This window comes from Cyprinodon variegatus, unplaced genomic scaffold, assembly GCF_000732505.1.
Source record: "Cyprinodon variegatus isolate N-32 unplaced genomic scaffold, C_variegatus-1.0 Scaffold502, whole genome shotgun sequence".
NCBI lineage: Eukaryota > Metazoa > Chordata > Actinopteri > Cyprinodontiformes > Cyprinodontidae > Cyprinodon > Cyprinodon variegatus.
Window position 1 is genome coordinate 1 of NW_015150955.1, and position 21,251 is coordinate 21,251.

The 21,251-nt window shown below is 37.4% G+C and overlaps 1 protein-coding gene across 1 annotated transcript in view; it reads right to left on the minus strand.

The window, feature by feature from the left end:
• Positions 1 to 652: 652 nt before the first annotated feature.
• vat1 (vesicle amine transport 1) overlaps positions 653 to 21,251 on the minus strand; it is a 24,217-nt gene continuing 3,618 nt past the window's right edge. Inside the window, exons 2-6 of the mRNA XM_015390492.1 lie at positions 10,506 to 10,713; positions 5,941 to 6,111; positions 5,745 to 5,834; positions 5,324 to 5,562; positions 653 to 1,064 (exon numbers count right to left, since the gene is read on the minus strand). Coding sequence (XP_015245978.1) covers positions 873 to 1,064; positions 5,324 to 5,562; positions 5,745 to 5,834; positions 5,941 to 6,111; positions 10,506 to 10,713 — 900 coding nt within the window. The 3' untranslated portion in view covers positions 653 to 872. The remainder of the gene's footprint in view (positions 1,065 to 5,323; positions 5,563 to 5,744; positions 5,835 to 5,940; positions 6,112 to 10,505; positions 10,714 to 21,251) is intronic.

Here is a 21,251-nt window from a genome sequence, read left to right on the forward strand (position 1 = left end):
GAGCTGTTCTAAATGAAATTTCTTTTTGTTTACACTTGTGTATACAAAATGACTAAATAAATCTGTCTAAGTCTAAACAGGAAAAGGTCCAGAGGAATTTCAGAATAAAATCAACCCACCAGCCTACACAAATTCGTATAGTTAAAACAAAACGGCAAGACGGAAGAAACTGATATTTAGATGCACTAATAATGAGTTTTGACCGACTACTTCTAGAAACTTCTAGAAAGATTGGTAACCTACATAGACTTTTTTTCTTTTGAACGCCATTTCTGCAGCCGGAGCCTAAGTGGGGTACCAGACACAGCAGCTGCACCATATTCAGTAGGAGCCTTGGGTACGGTTTTGCTTGCACTTTGACTTTGAATGTGGTTTTGGACTAAAAACCACACTTGTATAGTTGTAGAGCTAAGTTTCTGAACAGCTTTCAGAGTAAGATGTTGATATGGCTGATAAACTTCACCACAGCCTGGCAGCAGCACAGGTAGAGGTAGTCTCTGACCTCATTTATGTGAAATCCCTCTGTTTTCAAACCAAAGCCATTAGTTGAAGTTCAATTTACTACAAATGGTATTAACATTGTTTTGTTATCGGTACACATATCAAAGAGAATCTGTCTGTGCACCCTTTTCTTTAATGCAATAAATGATTCCTCAGAAATGTATCAGAATAAAGTGGACTTTATTTCAAAAAAACAAGTGTTCCCAATAAGACATTATTGACATATTGCACAACAAAACCAACAGCTGAATACTGACAGAAATCACAGAAGATACCACATTTCTTCTCGTTTTTTTTTTTCCTTTCTTTTCCTAAAAAAAGGACAGATTTGTGGATGGAGTGCTGGAAATGCCACTAAAATGAACTCTTACTTAATCCTTTTCTGCTTCAACTTCCACTGCAGCCTCCTCTTTCTGGTCGCTGACGGCAGCTTCATTTTCCCCCACATTTTCCGCCTCCTCTGTATTGGACTGCGGCTTCTCTTCACTCTTCTTAGGCTCGGGAATAAGAATGACTTTTCCGATATTTTGACGATCATGCATTCGCTTCATGGCTTCAGTGACCTGGGAATAATAAAAAAAAAAAAAGCCAGCTTGCTCCATTTACTTTGCAACGCTGAGTGCTGACAAAAGACATATATACCTGATAAAAAAAAAAAAAAACGAAAACAAAAACGCCCAGATGACAGACCTTCCAGAAACTCCAACAATTACTCTCTTTTTTTTGCCCACAGTTAGTTCATAGTAATGTATTTAGTTAGAAAGGGGGTTTTTAAACTGTCACTCTTTTGATATGTTTCTTAGTTTTTTCTAACAATTGTATTTTTCACAAAGCATAAAGTTCAGCAAAAACATAATTGGAGTAAAAAAATATACCTATAGATAATAAGAAAAAGTATTTTTAGGTATATTGTAAATACATTTAAAGTTTCACATTATACAAGGCTTTCTACATATTAAGTATTGATTGTTTTCCTGATTTTTCGATGATGTAAAGACATTAATAAAGCATATAATATATCTTTATTGATTTTGAATGCAGCTGTGAAAAACTGAGGACTTAGACCTGGTGCACGACTTTCTATGTCCTAATCCTTAGCTATTCCAAAAAAGTTAAAAAACAATCCGCTGGACTTTGTTTCCAAGTTTGAAGACCTTTCGCTTCCCATCCAGGAAGCTTCTTCAATTCCAGTTTTGAGAAATAGCGTTGAGTTCGAGGCTTTATAGAGTGAACCGAAAACAAAGCCGTGTTTTGGCTAAAACATGCAAATTTAACCGGACGAACGGTTCCGCCACTTAAGAACAGTCGTTCATGGGTTCTTTGTTAGCCTGCAATACCAGATACCTGTCTATGTCTCTGAAAGGGGGTCGTTAGAGGGAATTGTTGGCCTGGCTTAACAGGCGAAGTGTTCTGTTCCCCTGTAAGGGGATGGGGGTTGTGATGATAGCGGGAAGGAATAAACTCAATCGCTGAATTGAAGGTTTTTTGAAAGCTGAAACCAGAGTCCACCCCTGTTTAAGGTTGGTTTTCTTTCTTAACATAGATGGCTTCTCTCCTAAACTTGGAAGCAAAGGTCACTGGATTGTTTTAACCCTCTCCAGGCAGATGTTGCAGATTTGCAACAGCTAAATGCCACTTAGCTAATTACTCCACATCCATATTTTAAGAGCTTTTGTTACTCAGAAGTACAACAGAAGGACTTAGTTGTGCATTTGCAACAGTTTCTCTCCAGCTCACCAGATAGCACTGCTGACTCACTTTCAACATGGAGTCCTTGGTGTCACTGAAACAGATTTTCTAAGCACCAATTTCATGTAAGTTTTACTATCAATTTCCATTATTTTGAAATCAATACTACATAAGATGAATTATGAATGTGTATAGATATTACACATGCCAACAAGTAGATTTTATCTCCTCTGGGTATTTCACCAGAGGCATCTCGATTTCAATGTTGTGGATTCGCAACGTGTGCCCAAACAGGTACCAGTGGATGCTACATGCTTTATCTACTAGTTGGCCTATATTTTAAGCAACAGTCTAACAAAAACGGCCTTCTCAAGACGTTTTGAGATGTCGGTGGATAAAAGGTTTGACAAAAAATTGTCTCTAATTTTGTGAGAATATTTTTTTTTTTTCAAATTTTGTTTTGTTAATTTTTTGTTTGTGACATTCAAATAAAGTTAACGTTCATATTAGATTCAGTCTTCAGTGTGAATTTACCACTCCGGGAAACTGCTGCAAATCTGCAACATCCCAGAATTCACTGCATGTGAAGGTCTCTCTCAAAAAAAAGTCTGAATTGTATATTACTGCCCCATATGATAATTTTCTCCAAATATCAGATTTTTTCCTGAAAATAAAACTTAATTTAAGCCTTGGAGGGTTATCTTTTTTAGAATGACTATGACCTGGATGACTGAGAATCTTCACCAGCATAATCCTCAGCTAGTTCACTCCTCATTTTGCTTACTGGTACTACTTGGGTCGCTGTCCAGTCTTGCTTTAAATTTACATTTAGCTGGTTTCACAGAGCCTCTCATTCCAGGCAGAACTATGTAGGATCGGTGAGGTATTGCTGCAAAAAAGTATCCATAAATGTTGCTCGTACAAGGCTTTGTTTCTAAGTAAGTTTCTAAGTAATTCGATTTTTAGACTCATCCGTCTGATCACAACTCCTGTAGTCCTAATTTTTCTCTGCTTTCTCTATGGTCAACCTGACCTTTATGGGGTTGTTTTGTTTTTTTCCCCTGAAAGAGCAGAGAGGTTTCCTCCCATCGAAGTTTAACTTTTTAAGTCTCTGTCAGTTCGTGCAGACAAGAACTTTCATATTAACTGTAAAAGGAGCCTACTGGAAGGAGAGGGTATTTTTCTCTTTTTATAGACCTCTTTTAGCACCTTACAATCAAATCTTAGGAGACCTGCTTGGAGGGCCAGACTTTGGAGTAATACAAGTTGTTTTGAATGTTCTATACCTAGAAACTTTGATCCATTTATCCATTCTACATAGGAGAAAATTATTTTTAAGTACACTTCAAACAAGGATTTAAAAGCCCTTTATTGCAGTTCTTTCTTCAGCTTATAGAATTTCTGTTCTTGCTAACGGGTGTTGGGAAATTTATTTAAGAAAAGTAAAAAGTTATAGTTACTAGTTACCCAAAAGACAGTAACTCAGTTGCATTTTAGTGCAGTTTTATTTTAGTTTTATCCACCTTTCTTCAATGCTCTAACTGAGGGAAGGAGGTTGTTCCCCCAAATCTCGCAATACATGGCCCTGCTCATCCTCGTCTTAATACAGCCCTGTCCCATGTGCAGAAAATCACCCCCAAAGCATGTTCTTACCACACCCTTGATTCACAGTAGGGATGATACTCATCATTCTTCTTCCTCCAAACATGATTATTGGAATTATGAACACAAAGGTCTATTTTGCTCTCATCTCACCACATGACTTTCTCCCATGACTCCTGTGGATCATCCAAATGGTCATTGATAAACTTAAGACCAGGTCTGGACATGTGCTGGTTTAAACAGAGGGAACCTTCCATGCCACGCATGATTTCAAACCATGATGTCTTCGTGTGTTACCAACCGTAACCTTGGAAACGGTGGTCCCAGCTCTTTTCAGGTCATTGAGCAGCTCCTCCTGTGTAGGGATCATTAGCGGCTGGCTAGCTTAAGTGGTAAGCTAATGCCTGCTTGTGGTTAGGACATTGCGCTTGTAATCCTGAGATTCTGAATTCTAGTCCAACTCCCACAGACTGTCACTCTGCGTCCCTGAGCAAGACCCTTAACCCCCAAACTGCTCCCCGGCCACCCAAGGGTACTCTGCACTGCACTCTCTGCATTTCCCCCTAGGAGATGGGTTAAATGCAGACCTAATGCCTAATTTCATTGCTCTGTACTTGTGACAATAAAAAATGCTGGAAAAAAAAATTGAGACCCAATGTGGTGATATCTTGCAAGGAGCCCCAGTGCGAGGGAGATTGACACTCATGTTTAGCTTCTTCTATTTTCTGATGCCTGCCTTAACAGTTGACCTTTATTTCGACGAGCTGCTTAGCGATTTCCCCCATAGCCCTTTCCAGCCTTGTTGATGTGAACCATTTTGTATCTAGCGTCTTTGGACAGCTCTTTGGTCTTGGCCATGTTAGTAGTTGGATTCTTACTGATTGTATGAGGTGGACAGGTGTCTCTATGTAGCCAACAACCACAAACAGGTGCATCTAATTTATGGTAATAAATGGAGTGGAGGTGGACAGTAGAGGGTCAGAATTCTAGCAGATAGAGAAGTGTTCAATTGCTTATTTCAGCTGTATCATACACTTAAATAATAAAAAAAGAATCATATATTGTGATCTGTGGATTTTCTTTTTTTAGATTATGTCTCTCACAGTGGACATGCACCTATAATGACAAATTCAGACCCCTTCATGATTTCTAAGTGGGAGAACTTGCAAAAATAGCAAGGTGCTCAAATATTTATTTTCTCACTGTATATTAAATGTTTGTTTTTTTTTTTTGCACAAAATAAACAAACCAAACAAACATTTAGCCTTTGATTTCAGAAACACCGTCATTGACACAGTGGCTGTATTCTGTCCCCACACTCTATGTTCAGGAAATGTTGAACATCCGCCCTCCTCCAACAGGTATGCCTGTATCATATCTCCCAATGTCACCAATATGAGAAAAGTAATTAGTTAGTTGTTTGATGAAAAACGAACGCTGCTCTAATGTAAAACTGGTGACAATAGCGGTAATTATCTGGAATTATTAATAACATTTAAGTGCTCCCATATGAATATTTCAAAGTACCAACCTCCTCAAAATGATAGCAGGAGTCAATGCGTGGCTTGATCTTCCCCTGCTGGTACAGCTCCATCAGCTTAACAAGAGTCCTCTCAAAGAGCTCCTCATCTGTAATGTAGCCCAGGTGGAAGCCAGCGATGGCCTTGTTGGTTTGCATCAGTTTCAGGGTGTTGAGGGTGAGCTGGTTGTACCAGGTCTTTGCCATAGCCAGCAGGTTCTTCTTCTGGCCTGTCACACAGTTGGCAGTACCTGGATCCGAGGAAAAAGACAGTTATTTTTTTTAATCCTTGGCCCATTTTTGATGTTTTAAACGCAAAGCTTCATATTCTTAGCTAAATCATATTTTATTTGTTTCCTGGAGATTTAAGCTAAATCTCAAACACATGAAATGTTGGTGACTAATACTTTCTTTTTTAAATGTGGTGCCTTACCAAAGACTATAAGCATGCCTAGAGGTTTAAGCAAACCAAAGCCTTTTTGAGTGTCAGCACCACCAAGGGGGTCCAGGACGATATCCACACCTGCAGAGAAGGATAACCAATATAAAAGGTTGTCAAAGAGAACAAAACTTGCAAAAAATCGTAATGATAGAAACTGTTTGGAGCAAAATGGTTGTATTTTTTTTACCCTTTGGGTTAATTTTTCGTATTTCAGTCACATAGTCTTTGGTTCGGTAGTCGATGGGGTGAGTAACACCGCCTTGGCTGATGGTCTCGTGTTTGGAAGCCGACGCTGTGCCAAAAATCGTCACATCCTGCACGGTCTGACACAGCTGGGTAGCAGCAATACCCACACCACCTACAGATGTGCATACACAGATGAGTCTGGTAACACAGGTCACATGTTTTGCTGTTGATAAAGCAGCTTTCCAACCTTCTTGAAACATTCAGCCCTGTGGTTGTGTGACAATTTTTCAGTTGTGGTTTCAAATAAACTCTGCTGATCAGACAGAATCTCTCATAAGGCTTTATTTGGATTCTCTAAAACCTGTTTGAATTAAAAGCTCTACAAAAACCTGCATGCAAACCATAAAGCTGGACTTTATTTTAAAGAAAAATGTCAAAATATTCTTCTGCACATTTCTTTTTATAATTAAATATCACCTTCTATAAGACACATTTCTAAAAAGTTTAAAATTTGAAATGTTTAACTTAAGTGATCCTTCATCCCAAAGCACAAAGAGGAAATGCAACATTTAACTTGCCTTTAAATGCAACACTGCAAACTAAAAACTCTACAAGCATAAAAAAAAAATAGAAGAAAAAACCTGCAGTCAACAAAACAAATGCCAAAAAAAAAAAAAATGCTGCAGCCACAAACAAAATGCTGCATTTGTTTTTTTGTGCTTCCATGTTTTGGGGTTTATGCCACACCTTTTTTTCCACTTGTTTTGTTGTTTACTGCATGTTTGCCGGCCGGCATATAAAATACCGCAATACCGACAGTAACCTGGAGAAGTATTCACCTCACGCATATTGTCATGAACAGACAAAAACATTGCGATTTGGTTGAGATTTTATGATAAACCAAGAAAAAAAATGTGTAAAGTGTCAGAAAAAGGTTATGAGTACTAAAAAATAAAACTCAGAAAAGTCTATCATGCAGTTAAATGTGGTAATTCATAGAAATATATTTTATAGTGAGGGCATTGGCACCTATTTTGGGGATGTCTACCAGCTTTGGGTAACTAGGAAAATAATTCTGCACATTTGGCTTTGCAGGACAGTTCAAGCACAGTCAGGATGAACAGTGAGCATCTGCAAACAAATTCTCAATGTAACTTAGGTTTGGACTTTGAATTGGATATTCTAATACAATACTGTGACTTGATAAACCATTTCTCTGTAACCTCACTCTTCTTCTAGGATTACACTTTGTTTATCTCCAGCCGTGCCAATGAATCTGCCGTTTCTAGCCTTCATGATGCTGTCTGTACTCTACAATGGAACCATGATGTCTTCATAGAGCAGCTGATTTTACAATTATTGTTGAGTAATTAGCAATTAGTAATTAGTTGAGTAAAAGCAGTCGGTTGAAGTGGAGTGAAGTATCAGACTGATGGGGGCTGAATACTTATGCACAGCAAATGTTTTATTTATTTCTATTTATTTTGAAATAATCAGACATTTTTCTTCAGCTTCATAATTAGTTTTTTCCCTGTGTTGGAGCTTTAATTAAAACTAACAGAAGCCCTATGAAGTCGATGGGTTTAAATCCTTTGGCAAACAACTGTGAATAAGAATGAAAACAGGGACTAAGCTAATCGATATTAAAGCATCAGCTTTATAAGGAGTCTGAATGTTTTTATTTCTCCATCTGCTAAAACCTTGGATGAGGGATAAACTGAATCGGAGATAGATGTGTTTCCATGGGATCGCTGCCCTCAAAAGGTCATCTGGGTGTGCAACTTATCTGCTAACCCCAGTGGCCTTTTCCATCAGCCTGGCCTTTCGCAGAGGAATAATACAGGTCAACCCTGTAGTTGCCTAGCACTGGAAACTGGCCTTCAAGAGCGAGGATGCTGAAGGTCGGGTGACTGCGTTCATAAAGCAGAGAGGCTGGTAAAACTGCATGTATAATGTCTCTCTTGGTCTAAGATAAATACTACGGCAATGGTCTGTTGAATTTCACAGACAATTAAGTCCTAAAATATTACATGCATAAATAATTGAATTCAAAGCGTAATTGCAGTAAGATAACCAACTTATAAAGTAATTATTCTATATCCTATATTCCTTTTCCTCTCATACAACACCCCTCAAACTAATTCCCACTTGTAAAATGTTTGATTTCCAAACAATCCTTTGTTAAAATTCATAAATAAATAAAAAAGTGATTGCTGGATTAAACGGTTTACATGCAGCTATAACATTTTCCAATATTTAGCACCTAAACAAGTGGAAAATCCCATTAGTTTGGTGAATTTAAACAGGCTTTAATAAATATCAAGGATCCCAATTTATGAAGTAAACCAATGCTAGAATCCATTGAGATTTGTGACTGATTATTTAGGAGCAACAGCTGCTGACAGGCCTAACAATAAACACCACATACCCACCCTGGGTCGATTGTATTAGCCAAGTTCTAATTTCACCGCAACCTCTTTTCATTTTCATACCATTAAATAAACCATTTTGTACCCGTCTACTTAATCGTCACACACAATGGAATTATTTTTGCAGTTTACATTATTATTTTTATACTCACACAATTTAACTCTGCTTATTTAGACCTTTGAGGATCAGGCCCACTCTGCATCTGCTCGTTTTAAAGGCCACCTGTTGCCGTAGCAACCAGGTCTGATAAAGATCTGCCCTTGTATGAATACGATGGTTGAGTGATCGTAGCAATAACACACACACTACATCCTCGGCTCTGACCCGGGGTCTTCGGGCAGATGGCTTTGCACAGTAATGCAGCTGAATAAAACAAAGTAATGAGAAACCTGAGTGTGTTTGGTGACTTCATTTCATGCTGGATGGAAAGCATAAAGGATGTAACGGATCAAATTAGAGAGATTATATATATTCTTTTATAAAAATATATTCTTCTACTTTCATAAATATGAAAAAAAAAAACAAAAACAAACAAACATTGGACTTAAAGTCTTTCCTTGATAATTTTTTTTTTTAACATAAAACCAGGTCTGGATGATTTGTTACCCAGTTCTTTGGATATCCAACATAAGTGAAAAAAATGTTTGGGTGTTGGATCATAGATTTTGGAGAATGAACTAGCCCTGCCTGTCAAATGCTGCATCGTATACATTTGAGAATATAAATATCAGTGCTGCGAATGCATCCTTATTGGTTCATTTATCTGTGCTAAATGCCAGGCCATGATTCAGTGATGCAGATTTGTTTTTACCTTTAATGTCATATTTGATTGATAAATTACTTCATTAAAAGGTATAGTAGAGGATGTTCTTTTCTTTGGTGGATCATCAAAAGATGATCGGTGGTCATCCTAACTGTCAATCATTCTGGTGATATGTTTAATTAAGGCTGTCCTTCGTGCTCATCCCCATTTTCACTTACTGGTGGTGAGTCTGACATAGTGGAAAAATTGCAAATCTTCTTTTGGAAAGTAAGCTTGTAGGAGCAATGCAAACAGCAAATTTTAAACAGAGTGTGCACGAGGAGAAATGGGCTTGTGCACGCTCTCGCACACGTTTAAAAGGCCAACTACAGTGCAGTACTGTAGTTGACAGGTACAAGGTTGCACATGTGCATTCTAAGAGCAGGGGGCGGATCTTTTAAAAAATTTGCGAAAATCCTTCACTATACCATTAAGATTTAAGAAATAAAAACATTTAACAGTAATAACATAGTTGTGTAAATATCATCTTTACTTAAACGGTTTTTAAGTCAACTGTACATTATCATTTTTAATCCATACTGTTTTAGTACCTCGCTAGTCTGTTATAAAGCTACTACTTTCTGTCAATGCAAAGAAAAAAAAAAAGGAGCTTTTTATCTGACATCAAATAGGTTTTCAGGTCAAAACTAACTGTCCAATCTGCCTTTCCATAACAAATATGCACAAAACTATGACAATATTCTGCTAATTACAAAAAAGCTCATTCCTACAGAGATATATCCATTAAATATATAAATATTCAGTCTCCTCATGAATCCAAATATGCTGCCCCATCTTCCTCCAAGTACTTGCCATCTTCTTCTTCGTCTTTTTACAGCCAGTAAGGTCAAGCAACAGATCATGTAAAAAAAAATGTCCATTGCAGTTTGGTGAAATAAATAATTTTGGATGACTGAAAACCACTCTGCTGAAGTGCAAAAACCTTTTTTTTTATTTTTTTTAATAAATCATTTCAAAACTGCAGTGCATGAAAATGTTAATATTTTCAATGAAACTACTGTTGTTCCTTATTTTCTTCAGATTTTTGACCATCTTTACTGTGCCATGGTGTGTGTGTGTGTGTGTGTGTGTGTGTGTGTGTGTGTGTATGTGCGTATAAACATACACATTGTATATATAACCAAAAATCATGCAACAAAAAAATACTGATCTGCAGATTAGTATAGAAAAAAAATCCCTAGTGTGGAGGAAAACCCTTTACACCTTCAAAATTAACTTATTTCAAGCACAAAAAAGTATAATATTGCAAAGAAAAAAAAATCTCTAATCTTTAAGTCTGTTTGAATCTTTTTTTTTCTCAAAAGGTTTCTTACCAGCAGCCATGTGAATCAGAACGCTTTTGCCTGGCCTGAGATTGGCCATCTCAAACAGCATCATGTAGGCTGTCATGTAGTTGATAGGGAGAGCAGCCGCTTCCTCAAAGCTCATCGCCTCTGGAATGGGGAAGGTGCGGTTGGCGGGCACCACCGCTACTTCCTGCCACATGCCGTGGCGCTTCATGGCGATGACGCGATCTCCGACCTGGACAGCAGGAGAAGATGGAGAAGGAAAAAAATGACTGTCAAATTCAACTTATCTCAATAGGAACTTATGTCTGAAAGTTTTTTTAATACCTTCCTTTAACATAACAGAAATAGAGGCTCTTTCTATTTCAAAACATTCAAAAATACCATTCTAATAAAAAGGCCTAATTCCAACTATTACTAAGTTTCAACAATAAATCTATATTAAAATACATCTGCTCCTAACAGACTTTAACTTTTATAACTCTGTCATGCTTTAGTGTTTCAGACCTGACCCACTTTTCTAACCATCCTGGATGATGTCATTAAATAATCACAAATGATTGCTTTTATTCAGAGACTAAATGGACATGCAACAACTTACTTAAAACACATTTGAGAGTCTGAACAGGATGTCTAGGGGAAAATCGACCTCAACCTCATTCCAGAATTTAATGCAACCATTTTAGGTTTTTTGCAGTACAACAAAGTGAACTCTTAAATGTGCATCAGATCAATGTTCTGCAGAACAACCCAAGTGTTCTGGAGTCTAAGGTCACAGGATTTTGTGCTTGAAAGCAGAATTCATGTTTCCATCAATCATGGTGAGTTATCCAAGTCCAGCAAAGCAGCACCTGATCATCATAAAACCTACATGCCCGACTGGAGGCAATGCCCTTCATTTTCCTAAACAGTTTTCATCAGAATGTGTTTTAAAGCTAAAATATGGATTTATAATGTTCTATTGTAGTATTTGTTATTTTAATAACTTAAGTTACAATAAAAAAAAAAAAAAAAAAGAGTAATTTTTATCCAATCTATTTTAGGCAAATGTGTGGCTTTGACTAAGCTTGCGCTGCAAGCTGGATTGTTGCAAGATCTGAGTTCAGTCTCACAACAAATCCATCTAGAAAGACTCCCGCTAATATGACCATCTCCTAACAACCAGCGAGTCGGACCAATGACATGCCAGCAGTGTTTGAGGCGGGACATGTAGGAATCACGGCAGTCAGAAGGGCCCACTTTTCAATACCGCTATTGACTCGGTTTTAGCTAAAATAGCAACAATTTCTCGTTTTAGAAAAGGAGCAAAGAAGCACTTTGTGCATTTTTAGATGAGAAATATGTCTGTGCTTTTCTTCTGACAGGACTCGAAAAAGTTTGATTTTTTTCAGCTTACTCTGCTAATTGTGAAAACACTCAACGTCATGATTCCTGCTACGATTGGCTGAAAGTGTATTACCGGTACATAAGGCGCCTACTAGCTGGTACATCACCCAATCAGCTTCGAGTATTTTACTAAACATCCCTCCTTTTCACGGACAGATTGAACGGCAGCCATACCAGATTAATAACGTAGAACTCAACTCAGTTCTACACATATTAATCTGGCGACTGCCAGGTTATGCTGTGACTGCATTATACAGCAATCATAACTAAAAAGCTCACTCAGTACTCTTTAAAAAATACTAATTTTTACATACTTATCAGGAACATAAAAAATTATATTTATGAATAAATTGCACTCAGAAAATGAATTTTATCATATTTTTGAATCTATTGATATTTGTTGATGCTATGGAATAGACAGTATAAAGAAGAGCTATAGTTTTCTTTAAAAACTGGGCCTTGATTTCTTTGCATTAAATTCAATTTTGTACATTTAGTTATTGCATTTCTGAATTTAGAGAAAACTGATAACTGCACTTTTGCAAAGTGTTTAAGCTCAATAAAAAAGGAAGTCAACTTTGTGCAGCATAGTTAAGAAAAAAGGCCAAAACAGCAAAGGACACAGGAAAAATGTGATCTGATCATGAATGCTGCTCTGCTTCCTCTTCAACAGTTTTAGCAGCTCAATGACACACCCACTTCCTGCAGAGCACAACTCATGACATTATACAGGCCTAAACACATCGTGCAAGTGTTGTGAATCAACCCGATCCGATCTCTTCTCAGTAATCACACATTCTTTTGACTTTCACCTCAGAGGACAGCCCTGGTTTTGACCCGATATTGAATCTATACATATGCATACTTCAGCCTTGCGGGGTGATCCCCAAACCGAATGGGTGTCACTTTAAGACCAGGCTTAGATCAGTTCCTGGAAGATTACACAAACTCAAGTTACTGGAGAGAATCTGGAAGCAGAAGAATAGTACCAGCTGTTTCCAGTTATGCAATAATCCCCACAACCAACTGGATAAAGGTTGATTTTAAAGCCTAAAATTATCATCCAACATTTAGAAGATCAATAAACAACAGGATTTCAATATTTAACACTTAAAATAAACTTCTAACAGCCTTGTTCCTGCTGGTGTACCAGTCCGATTAATGATGCACATCACACATGTTGACATACATGGGTATGAAATCGAATTTAGCTGCATTTAGAAAATGTAATTAGAAATGCAACAGATATAATTTAATACAATTTCACTGAAATAATGGCTGCACAACCTCAGGAAACTATGTAACTAATACACTACTGCTTCATATTGCGATGGCAACACCAATTACTCCTTTTGTAATGTCATCACCATCCTTTATAGCATCTCAGCCACTGAGAATAAAGATCAAGCTTGGGTCTTGAAGGCAGTGAAAGGTTCCTCCAATAGGAGATCTAGAATTAGTGTGCAGATTTAATGGCAGCTGTGTTTCAGTTATTTTCTGTAGCTTTTCTATATGAAATCTGTAATGCAGACAGAATCGATGAGAATGTTTTTTTGCCCCCAATTGCAATGAACCTGAATGCTGAACGACCATGTGTTGAAAGCTGAAAGAAGTAACAGATGGGAGTAAATTGGGAATTCACACTGGAAGAAGGGATGGATTGATCTAGAGCTAAAAAAAAAAAATAAAAAATTGAATGCATGACCTCAGCTTCAAAACTGGTGATTCCTTGGTGCTGAAAAACATTACATTATGGAGCCATTCGGAATTTGACACGGAATGGGACAAGAAAATCTTGAAATGGTGATAAAATGTTCTTTAGACACAATTATTTGCCTCCAATTAGCTCAGGAAAAAACTGAAAGGGGCAAATACATTTTAAAGCAAATTTTGTTGTTGGTTGTTTAAATTACCACAAGAATGAGCAAATCCCACTAATTCTACGTCTAAAATAGGCTCAATTCTGGTGGCTGTTGTCATTTCTTGATCGGCATTTAACTTCTAAATCTCAATGGGTGAAAGAAAAACAAACTAAAAATATAAGACAGCGAGCTCTTGTAATTGATTAGGAAATAAGATTTAGATAACATGTTAGTGTCATTTTATATTATTTAATGTTTAAAAATTAGCAAACAGACTTATAGATCCAAAACTTTTACTATGTGGGCTAAAGTTTAAGTTAAAAGATGTTGTTGCAAAAATGACTAATGAAGAATCTGGGCTCAACTCCTGCAGAGCTAAAATAAAGAGTTGATGAAGCCTCATTCAGTAGAAGCTCTTAAGGGCAGATTGTACTTCTGCAACCGCACACTTCAAATGTCGCTTTGGTTTGGTCGCGAACCAGTTTTGCTGGTATGCTTCTGCAACGTCGGTCTGGAATTTCTAGGGACGCACAGCAGTTTCCCACCAAAGAGCAAGGAGGAGCCTATTCGAGAACTTACGAGAATTCGGAGGATTGTCACGAGAACTTTTTCGGCGGTGCTGGCGGGAGTGTTTATTTTTCAAAACACGTCTGAGGCATCGTACAAGTGACTATACTACTATCAACCTTTCTTCGTGGTTATCTATTGTTATTACTCTTAGGTTTTTAAAAATGGCGCGCCCCGCCACCGAATCGAGAAGGACGACCACACAGACATCCGGAAAGGCAAACCAAGGACCAATCACAGTTGCTTTTTGTCTGCGCACCTTCGCTTGAGATCTGCGCAGGTTTGCGACTTTCCGACGTGTAGACAGGATTTTGTTGAGCTGCGCAACGACGGTTACAGAGCCTCTGCGTGGGGAGTGTGGTCATGCACAGAGACATATTTGACGGTTGCAGAGACTATATGTCAGAAGTAAAAAAAATGCCTTTACTGCTGCGAACCTACAAGCTAACAGGAGCTAGCATTCTTCTTCCTCCCTACTCCAGAGGCTATATGTAGAGCGCCCTCTACAGGTTTGGTGGGAGACAGTTCAGTCGATATCAGCAGCTTTTATCCCAGTGCGGCTTATAAATGTACATTTCGAGTTTTTTTTTTATTATGTGGGCGCGGCTTATAGCAAGGTGCATGCTATAGTCCAGAAAATATGGTAATTTTCCTCTTCAAAGTTTACTCCTTCTGCTCTTTCAGCTTTGTTATCGTATAAAGTGGCTAAACTCCTTTTCAAACAGTTATGTTAATACATAATACAATCCAGAACTGTGTGTTCTAATCATAGATTTTTTATGGAAACACCTGTAACAGAATAATCAACAATGGAGCACGAGCCTCAAAGGGATCCCACATACCAAGACTAGTATGTCTGGTTCCCAAGTGTCTTATGAAACAACCGCACCCTGCAGTCCTTATTGGCAGACACTGTCCTCCATGTCTTACTCCCTCTCCAAAAAACACTCTGGCATCCTTTTATGTTATTGTCTGCTGCTCTTTGCTCTCATACTGAGGGCCCACCCAAATTCTTATGTTAAATGTAACCAAACAGGGGGAGGCGGTCTCCATTTTGTTTCAAGTCTTCATATCTTCTGGCTGGATAAGTTTGTGTTTTAATCCAAACGCTTGCTTCCTGTGCTTCCTTTTGAGGTTTCTGTCCTAAAACACACACAACAGTGTTTATTGTAATCCTGCTCTGCGAAAGCGGAGAGGAAACATTGGAAGAGGAATGAGGGGAAGACTGCAGCATGAAGAGGAGGGGGAGGGAAATTCTTTCCTGTCAGGGAGGGATAATGAGCGGCTTTGGTATAATGCAGATAACAAGCATGTCAAAGATCTGACATAATCCATATTCTGTAAGTACAGGAAAAAAACGTTTCTTAAAGAAGCAGTGATCGCATATATTGGTTAAGAATCAGTTGAACTGTATGGATTATCTTAAGGATAACACTCAATACTGACAGGATTTCCATCTCTTAAAGGGGAAAACAATTTTTTTTTTTACATTGGCCCCTTGATTTTACGTTATTACATCATGTTCTACTCACCCATATTAGTTTTGTGTCATTTGGAGCTGTTCTGAAGATATTCGGTCTTGTTATATCCAAGTAACGTCTTCCTATGGGCAACAACTTCAAGGCACAAACTAAACTGTTCATAATTTATTCTTTATGGTATGCCAGCATTCATAACATGTAGACGATTCACTGTCCCCCCCAGACATCCGCGGTTATTTTTTTTATCTTATATTTTTTTTTAAACAAAGCAGAGTGTGTATGACGTCATCCATGCGCACCGGCTACCGTTCATTCATCCTGTCCGCTGAACTGCTGCTAGTTTTACTCACATGCCTGGAAGATGTCTAGTGCTACTACCACAGATGATCTCACTCTCGAAATGGCATTGAACGATTCACATTAGCTAGCTGAACGAATAGAAGGGGTAGAGCGTAGCCGCCTGTGGCCCTGGCTGCTTGTCACAACTCCAGTCCGGCGGGCAGATGACGTCATACACACTCCGCTTTGTTAACATAAAGAATAAATTATGAACAGTTTAGTTTGTGCATTCAACTCGTTGCCCATAGGAAGACGTTACTTTGATATTACAAAACCGAATACCTTCAGAACAGCTCCAAATGACACAAAACTAATATGGGTGAGTAGAACATGATGTAATAATGAAAAATCAAGGGGCCAATGTAAAAAAAAAAAAAAAAGGTATTCCCCTTTAACTAGCGCTGTCACTATGACACACAAAGTATAGCGTCCTTAATTTTAAACAGTTGGATATATTCCCTCTTTTAGGGTTCTGTACTCTGCTGATTCTCTTCCACAGGTGGCTGTTGTTGACAGGTTGGTGTGGCGCCGCACCTGCGGCTCGTTGAAGCGGCTCTGCTGCAGCTTAAGAGGAGTTTTCAGTCAGCTGAAGGACTATATGTGTTGGGGTTTGTGTGTGTATAATTGATCTTGTTTTTTCTACAATTTGGAGGAGGTATTTTGTAAAATATCCTACATGCAGAAACATACAGGTACATATGGCGACATTCAACAGGTCCTCATATGGGTAAGTTCTGTTCTTTGAGTTGGGGTTAGTTTTGGGACTAAGGTGTGAATTCAGTTTAGCTTAGGATTAGGGTTAGGTATATGTTGGTAATAGAGTTAGGGTACGGGTCTGGGTTAGGCCATAAAAAATGTATGCAAGTCAATGAAATGTACCCATATGTCATGAAAACAAAGCTGTGAGTGTGATGAATGCAGGCATGATTTAAGCCCTTTTTGGACATCTTTGAGTCTTTGAGGTCTTGCTGTTGTTTAACTTTCCTTTTGTTTTAAACTTACCATCAAAACATTAAGAGCAATCTAATCCTTTAACTACATTGTTTATAAAAATTTGCACTTTGGCGATATCAAAATATTTATACAAACATAAATGTGCATTGATTACATTATCCATACGTTTCCTTAATTCTAACCATAAAATGTTTGAATAAACATTAAATATTTTATAATGAAAAACACCAACAATGAGGATCAATTATTTCAGTTTTAAATGCTGTTTTAAAGAGTGATTTTTTTTACACAACTGATGAAAAACCAGGCAGTTATTTGCACAGTTTAAGCATTTTGGCTGTATAATCTTTTGCGAAACATGCATCACAAAGGAAACATGCCAAGGGTAACATGCCGAAGTATCTTTTAAATATTTTAAAAGGCAGTGGAGTAAAAGTCCAATATATCAGTAAGTGTGTTTTTTTAACCTTTGCCATCTTAAGTATAAAGAACCGTAGACTTTTATAGACATAAACATTTTAAGGCAAATGTCATAGTGCAGTGAGGTTTTATGAGGTGTTGTTGCATGAATAGCTACAGTTTCTTTAAACAGGAATTACCTTTAATACACTTTGGTCATGTGTTTTAAAGTCCTTTATACATAAAGCTGCACTCGAGTAGTTTTACTTTACCGTATTTTACCATAACACAACAAAAAATCCCATATTACAAACCTCTAAGTCGTATTTCATGTGCTTGTGAAGGTGGTGGGATGTCTCTAGATGTCTCTATAATGGACTTCATCGAAAGGTCAAGATGTAATTTCAGGGCATTGCTGAAACTGGCACTATCTGTGTTCAGATCCGGCCTCAAAAAATGCAAGGGAGTTTGTCAGCAAGAATAAATCTAAATTTGGCCTCCAAACAAGAAGTGAAATTTCATTCTGAGAGTATCAACTCTGCATTTCCTCACAAAGCTGACTTCAGGAACAGTGTCTTCCAACAATTCAGCACCAAAAATTTGCTACCTATCATAAGATGTTTGGGTGTTTTATATTCATATCAAAGTGGCTTCAAAATGGATGAATCTTAACTTTTTTTGCTTCAGAAGCGACTGTTGTGGAACCAACTACCAGTTTTAGTCTGTGAGGCAGACATCCTGTCTACTTTTAAGGCTTGGCTTAAAACTTTCCTTTTTGATAAAGCTTATAGTTACTGTAGAGTGGCTCATGTTATACAGAGCCATCTCTATAGGAATGCTGCTATAGGCTTAGACTGCTGGAGGAATGATGGAACCCTTTTCAACCTTTTGCTTCATTCTATCGTGATGCATTCTCCGCTTTTTTCTCATAGTAGCTTCATCTGGCCTGCTCCTGTTTTGCTCTGATGCCATCCTGGAGAGAAATGTCATCAGTGCCTTTGTTTGTGAAAGTTGGAGCTTGGTCTTTTTTTCCAGTGTAGTCCTGACTGTGACTAACTAAATGTGCTCATTTCATCCTCTGACATGGGAGGTGGTTCGGAGCTTGTCTGCCTGGCTGTGTGTTTCTTGGATGGGGCCCCCCGTGGAGCTGGTTTACAGTTGCCTTTTATATCTCTGCTGCTTTCTGTATGTCTGTTTCTGTCTCCTTGAACCCCAGTCGTCCTCAGCAGATGGTCACTCACACCTAGTCTGGTTCTGCTGGAGCTTTTTTCCTGTTAATTGGGAGTTTTTCCTCTCCACTGTAGCTATAAGCATGCTTCGTGTGAGAGGAATTCCTTTGAGTCAATCCAATCAGCTGGTTTTCCTTAGAAAACATTGAACCAATCTGACAGTATGATATAGTTTAATTTTCTTTAAAATGCCTTGAGATGACGTGTTGTGAATTGGCACTCTATAAATAAATTGAACTGAAAGGAAATTAATGAATTCTACTCTAATACGCATAAACAGAACCTGGTTTAAGCAATTATTTAATTGGTTTACTGTGAATAGTAAATAGAATGAATCTATGAGTAAAATAACCTTGGTATCATTCATCTGTTCTGTAAAAGCTTTAAAGGGTTTATAAAGGGAAAGTTAGCTGCAGCTATCAATTGTATTAATACATTTGTTTATTAAATAATTGTTGCAGTACAGCGGGTGCTAATGTAGGTGAGGGGGTATGAAAAATAAGTTTAACTTCTTCATACCCCTTTTCAGACAATTTAATTTAATTGATGTCATTTCTCTGGCTGTATATACCGATTTATATATTATCAGGTGGAGGGTTTTGTTTCTATTTATGTTCAGGTAAATTTAGTTAGTTTGGAAATTGGTGTTTGGTTTGGTTGATGTTAACTAGTCTCTTTTGTGCATATTTGGTTAATTAATTTATTGTTTTTTTGTCAAATTGTCTGAAATAAATTCCTATTCAGTGAATTAATCTATAATCTGTAAGAAGATATTTTAATAAATTAACATATATGAATAAATAGTGTGTAATAAAATACAGCTTTTTTAAATGAAGTGTAAATTGCAAAAACATGTAAACAAATACAAATTATAATTATTAAGATGGAATGTAATTTTTTTTAATATTTATTAAAGAGTTTTCTCTTACTTCCTCCTATGAAGAGGGTATTCATTCAGCAAATGGCTTGATTTAGAGCAGGGATGCGGAAAGCCGTCCTTGAGGGCCGCTGCAAGACAGAGGATTAAGGATTTCCCTGTTTCAGCACAGCTGATTTCCACTGATAGATACGGAATCATCAGAATTAGCTGTGCTAAAGCAGGGAAAACTGTAATACACTCAAGGATCTTCAAGGACCAAATTGGGGCACGTCTGATTTAGAGTGTATTTTACCATTACTCCAAGTAACGACTCCATTAATTACAATGATTCATTTCAGCCCTACAGAAGATAAATGAACAAAAAGCCTTATTAACAAACAAACAAAACAAAAAACAGGCAGGTTATGGGTGAAGCATGGAGACGTTTAAAGGAGAGTCCAGTAACAGAACAATAGAGAGTATAAACAGGATAAACCACAAAAAGACCTATGGTAACTCTGAGGAGCTGTTTGACAGGTTAGCTATGAGTCACACAATTCGCTAATCTGACCTTTACAGAAAAGTGGCAAGATTTTCAAGTTGTTAAAAGAAAACCGAAAGGATTTTCTTCTGAACTTTACTTAAAGCCATGCAAACAAACACAAAAAACACATTGTGTCACATCTGTCCCTTTTTAAAATGCAGTCCTTACGTGTGCAAAGCCAGCCAAATATTTTCAGCTGTAACTTCATCAAAAGGTGGTTCTGCAAAGCGTGACGTGAGGGACCTAGGTACAAATTCATGCCATAATTTTGAAATATTTGTATAAAAGTATATTCTTGCTCTCATCACTTAAATACATAGAAGTTTGTGGAGGAAAAGGGATATAACATTAAAGAGGGTTATGGTGTTTTGAGCTGACTGGCTGCAACAAACTCATCTACTTTTAATGCTGTAACAGAATAATAAAGAATATTGATTATTTAAACCAATAAATCATTCAAATTTCAATCTTTTTCTGTATTCTTGTAAAAAATAAACAAATAAATAAAATGGCTCAAATTACTCCCAGTGAGACCAACCAAACCTAAGCCAAGAATGAAATGACCTGTACCTTTGAAAAAGCTGCATGGAACAGAAATGAAGGTCTGCTGAGATAAGTTACTGTTCTTTAATCTTCAATAAGATGTTATAAAAAGGACAAACATGCTCCTGGTGGCTGTAAAACTCCTCATTCCTTAATCTGTATAAATTAAGACCTCTGATGAAAAAGGGCATCCTTTAGATAACAGGTTTGCATTGCACACAGTAAAATTAGCTGTTTGGTGAGGTAACATCTCAGCCACTCCCGAAACAATGTCAAGAACCAGTGCAAATTTTCAATGAGATGTTCACACATAGTGAATTAATAATAATCGCAATTAATCAGCTTGTTTTCATCCGATATCAAAACATTGTTTATTCGGTTTACCACATGCATAAAAATTTAATTTCACAATATGTCTATAAATGCATTAAAAATAACATTTTCTTTGATGATTTATTTTTTATTTGTTTAAAAGACTCAAATTAAAGCTTGTTACACTTTCCAAAAAAAAAAAAAAATCAAAATCAATCCACTGGACTTGGTTTTCAAATTTGAAGATGTTTCGCTTCCCATCCAGGAAGCTTTTCCAATTCAAAATGTCAGGAATAGC